Here is a 14,448-nt window from a genome sequence, read left to right as displayed (position 1 = left end):
GTATAGTACAAGCTATGGTTTTCCCAGTAGTGATGTATGGAAGTGAGAGCTGATCGCCGAAGAATTGATGCTTTTGAATTATGGTGCTGGAGGAGACTCTTGAGAGTCCCATGGACTGCAAGAATATCAAACCTATCCATTCTGAAGGAAATCAGCCCTGAGTGCTCACTGGAAGGACAGATCGTGAAGCTGAGGCTCCAATACTTTGGCCACCTTATGAGAAGAGAAGACTCCCTGGAAAAGACCCTGATGTTGGGAAAGATGGAGGGCACAAGGAGAAGGGGACAACAGAGGACGAGATGGTTGGACAGTGTTCTCGAAGCTACCAGCATGAGTTTGACCAAACTGCGGGAGGCAGTGGAAGACAGGAGTGCCTGGCATGCTCTGGTCCATGGGGTCACGAAGAGTCGGACATGACTAAACGACAACAACAACAACAATATACCCTGCTACTTTATTATTAATAATTATTAATAAATAAATTAATAATAACTAAATTCTCTTCTATTCCCCACCCACACTGCCCATTAATATATTATTGTCTATACTCATATTGTAATTAAAATACCCTGCTACTTTATTATTAATAATTATTAATAAATAAATTAATAATAACTAAATTCTCTTCTATTCCCCACCCGGACTGCCCATTAATATACTATTGTATATACTCATGCACTAATTCATATACCCCGCTGCTTTATTACCAGCCAGGATAATACGTCATCTGCTTTACGCTCCCAGACCCACCAACACAACCCTCTGCGGGGAGACCCTCCGCTTCCGTTTCCGGGAGGGACACCGGACGGCCAAGGGGAAGAAACGTCGTCCCTCCCGGAAGCGGAAGTAGAGTCACGACGTCGGCGCCGTCGCGAGCGCTCCTTTCCCCACCCCCCACCGTTACCTTCCGTCGCTTTTAATCCGAGGCGCTCGGGAGCTGCGCGCTGTCTGCCCGGCTCCTCTGTACCTGAAGCGGAAGGAAGCGTCTCCTCCCCTCTCGCGGCGGCGGCCTCTCCCGTGCCGGAAAGCGCTGGAGTACGCCGGGCTGGCCGGTACGGAGGGAGGCTCGTCTAGGTGCCTCTGGGTGTCCCTGAATGTGGGTTGGTGGCTGCTGCTGCTGCTCAGGGCCAAGGGCCCCGAATCCTTTAATCAGGTCCAGCCCCACAGAACCGTAGAGAAAGCGCAGAGAAATATAACCCTGCTGGCTGTGGCACACACACGTGTATGCATGTCTTGACGTTCCGTGTTTTTTGTGGGTTTTTAATAATAATATAATAATAATTTATTATTTATACCCCGCCCATCTGGCTCAGTTTCCCCAGCCACTCTGGGCAGCTCCCAATCAAATGTTAAAAACAGTACAGCATTAAATATTAAAAACTTCCCTAAACAGGGTTGCCTTCAGATGTTTTTTAAAGATAGGATAGCTGCTTATTTCCCTCACATCTGAAGGGAGGGCATTCCACAGGGCGGGCACCACTACCAAAAAGGGCCTCTGTCTGGTTCCCTGTAACCTCACTTCTCACAATGAGGGAACTGCCAGAAGGCCCTCGGCGCTGGATCTCAGTGTCCGGGCTGAACGATGGGGGTGGAGACGCTCCTTCAGGTATATTGGACCGAGGCCGTTTTGGTTTTTTAACCTCTCCTTCCTCCATACAGCAGCAAACATGTCCACCCCTCCCCTGGCCGGAGCAGGGATAGCCCCCGGGCCGTTTTCGGGACCCCAATCCCAGGCCGCTCGGGAAGTGAACACGGCTTCGCTGTGCCGCATCGGGCAAGAGACTGTGCAGGACATTGTGCTTCGTACCATGGAGATCTTCCAGCTGTTGAGGAACATGCAGGTGGGCAGCAGTAGGTGAAGAAACCCATCTCTCTCTCTCTTCCTCACAAACAACACACATACACACCCGGTGTCTTCCCCCACCCACTTGAATGCGTTCCCTGTTCTCAGCTCTTGGAATGGGGTCAAAAATAGAGGAGGAAATGCAAGCAAATTGCAAGATGGTATGGAAAGAGTTTGGGCATGTGAAAGGGAGGAGTTGGCTCTGAGGCACTGTGTTGCCAAGTACTTGTTAAAATAAAGACAGAAACACTTTAATATTTAAAGTGTACAAAGAATGGTTCAAATTGATACAGATACAAGAACAAGACAAGCAGATAAAAGTTATAGTTGGCACTAACTGGCCTGCAGCAATGACAACAGTAGCTCTCATCAAATTCTTCTCAGGATACTTTTTTTATTCCAGTATGGAATAAATGTCCTGCGTTGCTCGCTAAATAAACTCAACACTCCCTTAGCTCTGTACACCTTGAGGATAGCAGGTACTGTTCTACTTCGGTTACTCTGAATTTTTTTAAATAGTTCAATATTTTTACTTGATACGCCAATTTATACCTAATTCTTAGAAAGTACTTTAAAAAAAAAATTCTTTCAGAAATGCAGAATATTTTCCCTGGGATGTATTGCTCCCTGAGATATTGTTTATATACCATCCTAGGAAAGGTTTCTGTCACCAGATTCTTTACTTGCAGAATAATATTCTTTCCTCATAATTGATTAAAAGTGGACTTGCAAAAGCCTTCAGTCCTTAGCGTACTAAAACATATGTAAATTCCACTCATTTCGGTGGGGCTCACTTCGCTGTAACAAGTTTAGTACCAAAACTTCTACAGTTTTATGGAGAATATGAGCTGGAATGAAGTACCTGGCTAACTCTGTTCTGTACTTTGTTTTTTCCAGAAATCTCACGAAATTTATGTACACAATAGCTGATTCACATAGCGGATAAAATTAAATAAATGAAAACAATATTGAACTAGTTGGAACAAGTACTGCAGTTAGCATTAATGTTTGGGGGGAGGTGTTTGCAAGAAATATGCATCTCTGTAATTGTTTCGATTTTTCAGTGTAGATGAAATGTAACCATGGATTTCATTCATTCCCCCTCCAGCTTCCGAACGGTGTCACCTATCATACAGGCACATATCAAGACCGATTAGGGAAGCTTCAAGAACATCTGCGTCAGCTTGCAATACTTTTTAGGAAACTCAGATTGGTCTATGACAAATGCAATGAGAACTGTGCAGGACTTGAAACTGTTCCAATAGAGGTAAGTGGAGGAGAGGTACAGATATTTAGATCATGCTGTATATATTTCAGTAAGTCAGAAACATGGTGAGAAATCCAATTGCAACCGCTTGCTTGACAGTTGTGCAACAGGGCATCTGGTTTCTCTTCTCCTACCTTCCCCACTCCCATCCCATAGTATTTCTCCAAAACCTGTTCTAGGCGGGTCCTCCAGTCTTCAGAGCAGGAGATGCTGCAGGGGGCAAGAGGAAGTTGTGTAACAAAGTGGATGCCTACTTGTGTGTCGCTGGATCTTTCCCATTCTGTGGACCACATTCTCAGGTTTCATGCTTGAACCAGTGCATTTTAGAATTCCCTTTTCTGCTTATGCCCCTTGGATGTGAAGGGAAATGTTTCATGGAGCATATTTTTAACCCTTTCGAGATCTTTCCCAGCCTGCATCTGTATTGGAATTGATTTTAAAGTGCTTTAAAGCTGTTTGATCTCTTCTTTTTATCTGTCCAAGGCTTTTTTGGAAAGAAGGGTGGGATATAAATTTAATAAATAATAATTAGTATTAAGCATTTGCACAAGAGTAGCTGTCTTCAGTTTTTAAGATGTCCAGCGACAAATAAATATAATAGAAATGTGATTTTAAAAGGCTAGTGTTTCTGTAATTTCATATTTATCTTAGCTGACAAGTTTTAGGGCATGCTTTTTCATTCGTGGTTCTACGAAAAGCTCTCAGTATATTTTATAGAGCATGTCTTATACAGCAGCTTTGTTAACATTTGCAGCAACTCATTCCGTATGTCGAGGAGGATGGCTCTAAGCATGATGATCGAGGAGCAGCCAGCCAGCTTCTCTTTGCTAGTGAAGAGAGAAGGGAAATCATGGAAGTAAACAAGGTAATAGTTGATACGATTTGCATGCAGCAGAGTTCCTAGCAGAAGCTTTCTTTACTAGTTTGCCTGTACAGCCTTAAACATACTTCTGAGTCACGGAAAAGAAATAGCGCCAGATTCAATTAAATACCTGTGGTAGTGAAAGCCGGCGCAACTGTCGTGCCAGCGCCAGAGGAGGAAAGAACTTAAAACACGTAGCAGAGTTTCCAAAAAAATAGACCAGAGGCAAATCCAGCAGAGCTTTACTGATACTGAAGGCAAATGAGCATAAATGGTCACAAATCTAAAACATTCAGGATTGGCACAGTCCATAAAAATCCAGTTGCAGCACTTACAATAAAGCTTACAAACTTATAATAAGACTAAACCTTAAGACTATAGCATACAGAAACAGAACATAAGAACAAAGAGAGATAGAAGAGAAAGTGAGTGAAACCCAGGCTCTTCCTGGCCCTATTATTATAGTCAATGCGACCTTGGCAGAAAGATAACAGTAACAGTTTAAACCATCTGTACTCAGCTCCCCAGAGAAATAACCCAAACATCAGAAACCTTCTTCCTGTCTCTCTCACATAGTACATACGTACATAATTTTATTACGGTCAAAGAGCAGCTTGAAAAGCACAACTGGAACAGCTTTCACCAGAATAAAAAATACATTTAAAACATTTGTACAACAACAGCTTAAAGATTAAAATCTGAGATAACCGCATATACACATAAAGACCTAAAATTTGGGCTACCATACAAATTGGCCCTGCCACCATGGAGGCCAACTTTGACTGTTTTCCTAGTGAATTAATTTGTTTCAGGGTGTGGTCTGCGCCTGCAAATCTGCGTGCAGACTCTGGCGACCATCCAGGTTGCCTTGTGTTCTTTGCCTAAGAGGAGAGAATTGAGTTTAGACTTATCAGAAAGGTTAGCAAGCCTCTCCAGCTGAGGGTCAATGGTATCTCTGCGTATCTCGTCATAAAAGGGACATCTAAAAAATAAATGCTCTGGGCTTCCTATTTCCCCTAATGGGCAGGCGCAAAGTCTCACATAGTAATAAAACTTCTTTCACAAAGAGAAGAAACCTTCTAGAACCCTCTTGAACTAATCAGAATAGGAAAGATCTCTACAGACCAGATCAATACTTTCTGTGCTAAGAAATGCAAACTGACAGCAACAAGCCCAGCTAGTGCATTGGAGCTTCCCCGCTCTCCTCCCCCTGCACCCCCCCAATTGGCTTGTGGTCAGAAGAACCCCCAGAACAGCATGTGGGGAGTAGGGAGGGAGAAGAGGGAAGATTGCTCCATCAGTACAAGCATTTCTGCTTGCCAGACAGAACAGTTAGCTTAATGCAACATTGAATTCTATCCATAGGTTTACAGCCAATGCTCATCCTACTCAGAGTAGGCCCATTGGAATTGATGAACATAATGTAGTTATGCTCATTAACTCCAGTGGATCTACTCTGAGTAAGTCTTGCACTGGATACAACCCATGGGGTGGTATTTGCTAGTTCTACAGAATATAGACCCATTGAAGTTGTTGTTGTTTATTGAATTTATATACTGCCTTATACCTGGAGGTCTCAGTTAATAAGTTTAATTTATTAATAAGCTAATAAACATGACCAACTTAGGCCTGCTAATTTTCAGTGGGTCTACTCACAGTAAAACTTAATTGAATGCCGCCCATAATCTTAACAAATTACTCTGTTGTTGTTGTTTTTGTTTTAACCAATCTGTTGCTCATCACTGTCTCCTTGCTCCAGATAGCTGTGATTTTGTCTTGTGTAGAAAAAATTGCATCAGTCCTTATTTTCTGGCATTGTAGCCTATTTGATAGGAACGTTGTAGTTGAATGTTTGCCTGTGGGACAAAAGCTGAGCTGTCACCAGCAACTCTAATTGTGTCCCTTGCCTAACCTGTCATATTAGTTTTCTGAAGGACACATTCTCATTCCTATATATAGTTATTTCATTTAATATCTAGAGGCTGAGAAGCAGCTACTTTAGGAAGGGCACATATGCTTCTTAAAAATGGCGAATAACAATATCTGTAGTTGGACATACAGAAGATCTGTGTTTGTCAAGGATGCTTTAGTTGAGATTCCTGCATTTCAGGGAGTTGGGCCAGATCACTCGAAGGATCCCTTCCAACTCTATGATTCTGTGTTCCTGGAACATTGAGCCACTTCTTGCAATCCAAAGACTAATGTCCAGGCTGCAGGCAACCATATTCAAGCTTTTGGCTGGGAGGGTGCAGTCTTCCTGGAAGTTAGCTGCTGAAACTGGAAGCATGAGCCTCGAACACATACTGTGTTAGCCAAGCAAAGGCCAGACCAATCCAGGGACTTGGCAATCACACAGGCAGATGGTGTGCAAAAGGGTGTTTTTTGAGATGGTCCTTCTATGAACTTGGGAGTCTGCTGGAACATTCTTTACAGCCTGGTTCTACCTTTGGGAGGTAAACAGTGATAGTCAGAAGTATTGGCGATTGCATAGGGCTGCTAGGTCCTTGCCCAGGACTGTCCTTTTAGCTTTAAATTCCCTTCCTATACTGCCCTCCTTGCTCATCCTTCTTTCCCTCCTGCTTTTGTCTGAAAAAACCTTTATTCCATCCCCACAGGTGAGTAGGGATGGAATAAAGGTTTTTTTCAGACAAAAGCAGGAGGGAAAGAAGGATGAGCAAGGAGGGCAGTATAGGAAGGGAATCAGAGCAGCTAGCCTCTCTCAATGGTGTGGAGCATTTAAAATTACATGCACAACCTCTGGGTGGGCAATTGGCATCCCTATTGGGGGACAGCCTTCCTCCCATAAGGAAGAACAACACAAGGTCAGTGGCATTTGTTCACCAATGACAATTGCTCCATGCTTATATTAGTAAGTAGTTGTTAACAGCATTTTATTAAGTGTTGCCTAATGCAAAATGCTTCTAGGCAGTATACAGTTAAAACAAAAATTTGCAATACCATAAATAGAATTTTAAAATTGCATGCATAAGAAAGCATCCTACCAGTCGTTCTCATGATCCGTTGACCTGAGACTCCTTTGTTTTAATGAGACTGCTTTCTTGCATATTTTAATTATGGGTGTTTATATTTTAATGCTTTCACAATTGGTTTTTATGCTTGTAAACTGCTTAGAAGCCTATCTGGGCATTAAATAGCATTTAAATTAATAAGTAAATAATAAAACAAATATCAATAACAAAATCTCAGTTTAAACAAAGTCTGTAATAAGGCACACAGAATTTTCCGTAAGGAAGCAGCAGTCACAATAAGCCATATTAAACACTGGCTAGGAGAAGATGTTAAAACCCCCAAAACACTAAAACAACTACTATGAATACTAAACATCTGGAAACAGCTGAAGAACCTGGGAGTAGGGGAAGCCTTTGCATGGTGGCAAAAAAAATTTTGTAATGTGGGTGCCTGGTGAGTTTCCTTCGAGGGCTCATTTCAAAGGCTGGCAGTAGTCCACCACTGAGAAGACTTTTATTGTTGCCACTCTCTGAATTTCAGCAGGAGGAGGCACCTGGAAAAGGGCCTCTATATATTACCTTAAAAGGGACACGGGTGGCGCTGTGGTCTAAACCACGGAGCCTAGGGCTTGCCGATCGAATCCCCGCGATGGGGTGAGCTCCCGTTGCTCGGTCCCAGCTCTTGCCAACCTAGCAGTTTGAAAGCACGTCAAAGTGCAAGTAGATAAATAGGTACCACTGCAGCGGGAAGGTAAACGGCATTTCCGTGCGCTGCTCTGGTTTCGCCAGAAGCGGCTTACTCATGCTGGCCACATGACCTGGAAAAACTGTAGACAAACATCAGCTCCCTTGGCCAGTAAAGCGAGATGAGTGCTGCAACCCCAGAGTCGTTAGCGACTGGACTTAACTGTCAGGGGTCCTTTTCCTTTACCTTTTTAGATAATCTTACTGTTTGGTGGGGCACATATAGGAAGAGGCATGGGAAGAGTTGTTCCTTCAGGTCGTGGGGCCCCAAGACAAAGGCTTTACAGGTTAAGACCAGCTTTCAGAAAATACATTGGCTGTAACTACACTATGAATTCAGTGGATAGCTCACTTGGTTAGAATGTGGTGCTGATAACGCCAAGGTTGCAGCTTCGATCCCCGTGTGGGACAGCTGCATATTCCTGCATTGCAGGGGTTTGGACTCGATGTTCCTTAGGGTCCCTTCTAACTCTACAATTCTATGATTCTTCTATGAAATCTAGTAATAATTGCAGTGGTTCGTTCTGCATGCGCTCTTGTTGGGCATTTGACACAGCTGGTATTAACAGCAACTTCAGTAAATGGATGGGTTATATGAAGAAGCCAAGTGATTTCATAGAAACCTTCAGTGTTTACTGTACCTATGGCTAAAAAAATGAAAGCAGCAAGCTCAAAACGATTCACTTGTCCTTTCAGGCAAAAGGTTGGGAGAAGAAAAGATGGAACCCTTTATAGGGTTCTACTCTCAAGGACACCTTAAAAAGGGAGGGAAATTGTCAAGACAACTCAAGATTTATTGCCTCCCACAGCACACATATTCCCTTACCCCTTTGCTCTAAAAATTTGCTGCAGGGGCTTTATTCCAAGTTGCAATAGCTGAATTGTAACTAAGCCTAGTGATTAGAAAGAGCCTTTCCAACAGATATCAAGGCACAGAACTCCTTTGAACATTTGATGCCAAGTCAGGACAAACTTGGGTACATAGCTGTGAAGGCATCCTCTCTGTAAATAGATGTTCCATCCAGCGCCTTGTCTTATACAGCTGCAGTTTCCGGTATGGGGAAAATGATAATGTTGGAGAGAGAGAAAGAAATTTGTAGAATGCTGGATGTAGGCTTTCATGTGAGATGGGGAGTTAGTACTTTAATACACTGTTGGAAATTGGAAATAGGAACCGGAGATTAAAAGCTCAGTAAAAACAACTTATATTTAATGCTGTCGCTGCTGCACAAGTGGGGTGCAAGGGCTCAGGGATGGCTGGCTGGCTCAGCAGCAACAAAACTGGAGGGTGATGGTGAAGAACAAACTGCTCACGAGTCAACAGAATGACAGTGGCGCAAAAGGTCACTGCTGACAAACAGAAAAAGGATTCAAAGCAGAGCTGCAGGAAAGGCAAAGGGACTTGAATGCCAACTATTTGAGGACAGGCTAAAGGCGTGATCCAGCATCTGCTTCATTGTGTTGGCCGTGATGGCATCCTCTTAAGGCGCTTCAGCTGTGTTTGAGGGGAGTTCTTGAGGACTTGCTAATTCATCAAGGCATTGACTATACCCACTGAATCTTCAAGTACTAACGGTCAGGATCCCCAACTAAAATGATTTAGTTAAGAGCCTGGATGAGAAGCTGGGATCATTCTGCCCTGTGATCAATCACCATTCCCCTGCAGTTTACAAAGCGAGGCCTGTTTCCCAGACGCAAGTCCTGCCTTGCCAAGGATTTGCTGCTATAGCTGCGTTTGTACCGCTACAAGCAAATAGACGAACTGTGCAAAGCAGTTGGTTCCCTTCAGTCCTCTGGTCTGTAACGATGGGGCATGTGCTATGGTGGATCTCTTTTTTCAAACGGAGGATGCGCAAGTGAGTTGAGTTCTGTGGCAGTTCCTGATCAGGTTACTGTGTTCAGCGGTTTGTGTGGGACAACTTGTAATGCCCATGCAGACTCTAGTCCATGCCATGCGTTTGGTATGTGTGGCTTGCAGAATTTAGCGTTGCATGAGTGTAAAGAACTTCTTCCAGTGCTGTGAATAAGGGCAGTTTTGTGCTTTCTCGTGCAGTGGAATAGTGATAATACTGAATCAGACTTTTTGGTCACCTAGCCCAGTGTTTTCTGTTATTGACTTGTAGTCCATTGACTAAGGCAGAGGTTTCTCCCAGGCCTGTTTTACCAGCAACCTTTCAGCTAGAGATGCCAGGGACTGGACTGTCTGTCTTGCTAACTTTAGCCTTGCTAGACAGCCCCACCCCAACTTCACCTCACAGTTTTGCTCTTCTAAGAAGCCACATCAGTGTTGCGTGTGTTTTGTATCACTGATGGAACACTTCAGAGCGCCATAGGACCACAAGAAGCTGCCTTAGACCAGTTGGTCCATATAGCTCATTATTATCTACAATGACTGGCAGCGACGCTCCAGGGTTCCAGACATGGGACATTCCGAGCCCTACCTGGAGATGACAGGGATTGAGCCTGTGACCTTCGACATGCAAGGCAGATGCTCTGCCATTCAACTGTGGCTCTTCAAAGCTGTTTAGCCCAATAACCTAAATATAGTCCTCCCTTTGGGGGATGAAACCGCTCGCCTCTTTCCTCCTAGGCAGAGAATCCCCTGTCCTTGGATCCTCAAGCAACGGGGTGTCTTCTAATTCACTTCCCTGATGCTCGGTTTGAGAATGATAACTCAGCTAGGTGCCATTTTCCTTTGGGTACATTCTGTATATTTGGCAAATCAGAAGCAGCTGTGAGATACATATATATAATGAACCAGCCAGTTTTGCACAAAGGGCTTGAAGCTTCCTTTTTCTTTTTAAAGCATGTGGTATTGGGTGTAACTTGTAATATGGAATATGCTTGAAATGCGTCCAGTGTGGCCTTGGCAGCATCAGTAGCAGCTATGGAGTGCACTGCAGTGCTCAAAAGTGTTTTCTCCACACTGTGTGAACTGTGTTGAGTGTTCCAAAAAAATTAAAAAGCATTGGAAGTTTAAAAGTCACAGCATGGTAGAGAGTTCTTTTTTACAGTCCAGAGAAAATCCCAGAGAGGTATTTTGGAGGCAAAGCCGTGCAGTATGTAGCACTCAGATCTGAAGAGTTGCACCCCGGGAAGCACATTCATCATCCGCAATGTCCCTGGGTTGGCATGGCTCCTATCTTCTACAGCAAATCCACATTGCGCTTGCTAACATAGGAGGCAAAATGCTATTCAGCCAAACCAAGTTGAACTTTATTAGATTCTGGCTGAATAAAAAAAATGGCTCCAGGAGGGGGGGAAATGAGGATTAAATTCTTTATGTCAAAAGGCCTAAGTGACATCACACTGTGAAACAGAAATTGCAAACGCCTCTGTACATACTTGGTGTTCAGTCACCATGAGTGTATAGGCAGAGCAATAATTCCTCCTCTTGGCAACACTGAAAGCTCTTTGATAAGCCTTTCACAGCCATGTAAAATACAGCTTTGTAGCAACTTTTTAAATTCATGGCAACACCAAGTTATATGCTAGGTTTGCACAAACTGGTGGCTATCAGCTAAAACAATAGGCAAGTGCAGGTGCAAGTTCCTTGTGCTATCAGTGAAGGCACTAGTGGGCAGAATTGGGAGTGCATTATCATAGAAGTACAAGGCTAAGATTTATTTGTGGACCTCTCGGAGCTTAATAGAATTCAGCACTATTAGACGTTTTCGCTCAAGGGGATTCGCTTCAGCTGTAAATCAAGCTCCAAGTGTATTGGCAAAGCTATTTGGCAAGCTGACATGGCTCTTTCTCCATGGCTCCACCCACCACTAGCAATCTTCCCAATGCCTGAACATTATTCCTATGCAGTGTACATTAGCTTCATATCGAAAGACCTGCTCCTCTGGAATCTGGACCCAGGTCTGCTTGCTAATATGGAAATACAATATTGCGAGAAGAATGAGGTGCGTGTTGCCCTTTTCCAATGGCTTTTCATGGAAATGGCCTTGTCCGCAGAAGGAAGATGGGGAAGGATGCGCCGAAAGAGAATGTTCCTATGATGAAATCTCCCCCAACCTGGTGTTCTCCACATGTCTTGGACTAGAACACCCATCAGCCCCATTCAGTATAGCCAACTGTCCAGGATGATGAGTGTTGTAATCCAAAACATCCAGATGACAGCAGGTTGGGAGAATCCACTACAGTGTGCCCTGACTGACTGCTATTTTCTGTCAACATCTGTCCTTAATCTAGGGCCTTCCACCTTGATGTGCTTCTTGTCTTGCCAAATGCAAGGTGGTTCTTTTAAAATGAGATTCGGAAGTTATACAAAACACAAGTGAGTGAGAAGATTAAAGGTTTTATTCTAGACAGCAAGCAATAGATACATAACAAGCAAGCACTTCAGTCTGCCACTTGGAAGCCCTCAAGAAGCAGCGAAGTGACTCCCCCAGGTAGCCTCAGTTTGCACGGCCCCGCGGCCGATCAAGTCTGTGCACGAGCTTCTCCAACACTCTGCCCACAACCATCCAATTTATAGATAGCTAGCCTGTGTGGCTTGCCCAGCAGGCTGTGTGCAGATCATTCATTAGCCACCCCCCTCCCAGGGCCTCACTTTCTCAAAAAAATGTCCAACATCAAAGAAGGTACCCAGCGCTATCACTTCCTCCCAGCTGATTAGGACATTAAAGGCTGTTCCCATGCCATCAAATAACTTAATAAGAGACAGGGAGGGGGAAGGAACAGGGGGCAGGAAGGGTAACCATGTCAGATCGCTAACACCTTGATATACAATTGCCCATACGCTTCTTTGGCACTCAGTACAGGCACGTCTTGTTTTGCATGTGTTTGTGCATACGCCCTCCATTTTTGGACCCAGAAGGGGGCAGGATGGGCTTATGCGCACGATGACTCAGAATGCAACCCCCGCGGCAAATAGGGGGTTTCCTGTAGTAGACCTCTGTGCTGCCCTACGCCCTGCCACCCCCCCCAATTTAAATTCAGAATACGTAACCTGACTAGACGCCAGTGTTGACAAACTTTTTCTTTCCGCAGAAACTGAAACAGAAGAATCAACAGCTGAAGCAAATTATGGATCAATTACGGAATCTCATTTGGGACATAAATGCCATGTTGGCAATGAGAAACTGAAATATGCTTTCTCTCTTTCTCATTATGGCAGCTGATACTATTTGTTGGGCAGGGAAATAAGTATTTTCTGAAAACATAATCCTTTATTCCTCTGCTATTTTCCCCTCCAGTAGTACACAGTATTTCCAAAATACCCAAACTTCTGTACAGCCAATGTGTATAAAAATGAGTGTTCTATACAATATTTGCAACCTGTTTGTTAATATTTTTATTATGAATGCTGAAAGAGTTTTTATTAAATGAATGAATTCTGTATAAAATTAAGCTTTATTTTTCAGGCCAGGGTGGACAGCTTGTGTGGATTATTTGGCAACCCACTATTTTACCCTGAATGGCTGGGGCTCTTTTTCAAGGTAAAACCCAAAGAATAGCCGTGTAGAAAGAGAATAGATCTTTGTTCTCGGCTGAAACCATCCACACAGTTTAGGTTTTGTTGCACAAAAAATGTAATAAAATACTGCAACCACACCTTTTTCATTGCTCCCTTTTCTTAGCAATTAAACCCAAGGCAGCTGCAACCTGTTCATCTGTAGTACAAACGCAATGCTAATGACTGAAAAGATCCAAAACTCTTAAGAGAAGCTGGACGAAAATATCAAAAGCTGCTTTAGGAGACCAGTTTTATTTTCATGGCTCAATAGATTTTGAACTTTGCAGCTCTACATTTTTCTTGAAAAAGGCTCCCCCTCATGATTTCTGAATGTACCAAATTCCACATGGGTGGTCAAGTTGGTCTACTGCAACAAAAACACCAGGAGCTGTCACATGTTAAATTTAAACAAGATTTATTGCTGCTTAATCTTTTTATGGGCTGGAGTCTATGCTATCAGATGCATGACGCACACTCAAAATCACATACCGTCATAAATCTGTAAGTTTTGAGATGGTATCAGGCTCTTGGTTTCTGAATGTACTTTGAGAAAAAGGCTCTATTATTTAAAAATAACTGAGACTTCATCAAGAAAATACACAGTCTACATACCTCTTGCCATTTCTGTTCTTGCGTGGGTCGTAGATTGATGCAGGTCTGTCTTTGTTTTTGGATTCTTGACAGAAGGCTTCCTTTTTTATTTAATTATTTTTGCCAGTTAATTTTTATTAGTTTTCCAAATTTTTAACAAATTCTAATTTACCACTAATTTCAAAGCTGACTTTCCACTTTCCTTTCATGGTGCTTCTTTTCCATCCCTTCTTTGCTGCTCACAGTAAAATACTTTTTCCGAATTCCTAATACTTTTCCCATCCATTCCTATATTTCCATTGACTGTGTGAAGGATTCCTTTTTAAAGACAGTTAAATCAATACAGGTGGGAATCTGCTAAGACCCACTGCAAATTGCTGGACTACAACCCCCACCATCCATGACCATTGGCCATGTTGGCTGGAGATGATGGGGGTGGAGGTCCAGGAAAACCTGGGCACACAAGGCTGGGGAAGGCTGACTTAGTGGCACGCATCCTTTGAACACAGAGATTTCATTAGGGCATCATGTCTGATAAACCGGGTCACGGATTAGACACATTTGTAGATGAGTCTTACCTACTTACACAGGAAAACCGTGGATTTGCGCTGGTGCAGTCACAAATGTAAGAAAACAGTTAATGGATTGAGGCATACCTCCTCTTAACTGGGGAAAGCTAGCAGCCAAGGTATTTCTTGCCGAGTC

At 43.4% G+C, this 14,448-nt stretch overlaps 1 protein-coding gene across 6 annotated transcripts; it reads left to right on the top strand.

Annotated features, from left to right (window-relative positions):
• Positions 1-900: 900 nt before the first annotated feature.
• Positions 901-13,250, top strand: MED30 (mediator complex subunit 30). 6 transcript variants are annotated; one of them, XM_053395400.1, is made up of 5 exons: positions 907-1,052; positions 1,663-1,841; positions 2,952-3,110; positions 3,865-3,975; positions 12,687-13,250. In XM_053395400.1, the coding sequence occupies exons 2-5, from the start codon at positions 1,668-1,670 to the stop codon at positions 12,780-12,782; spliced, it is 540 nt and encodes a 179-aa protein (XP_053251375.1). In that variant the 5' UTR covers positions 907-1,052; positions 1,663-1,667; the 3' UTR covers positions 12,783-13,250. The 6 variants fall into 6 exon arrangements, with proteins under 6 accessions (XP_053251377.1, XP_053251375.1, XP_053251374.1 ...); XM_053395399.1 differs by having other exon boundaries at positions 907-1,074; positions 1,660-1,841; XM_053395398.1 differs by having other exon boundaries at positions 907-1,096; positions 1,660-1,841.
• The last annotated feature ends 1,198 nt before the right edge of the window (positions 13,251-14,448 follow it).

Source organism: Podarcis raffonei, chromosome 7, assembly GCF_027172205.1.
Source record: "Podarcis raffonei isolate rPodRaf1 chromosome 7, rPodRaf1.pri, whole genome shotgun sequence".
Taxonomy (NCBI): Eukaryota; Metazoa; Chordata; class Lepidosauria; order Squamata; family Lacertidae; genus Podarcis; species Podarcis raffonei.
The sequence above is the reverse complement of the archived record's forward strand: the minus strand, read 5'-3'. Positions and strand labels throughout refer to the sequence as shown.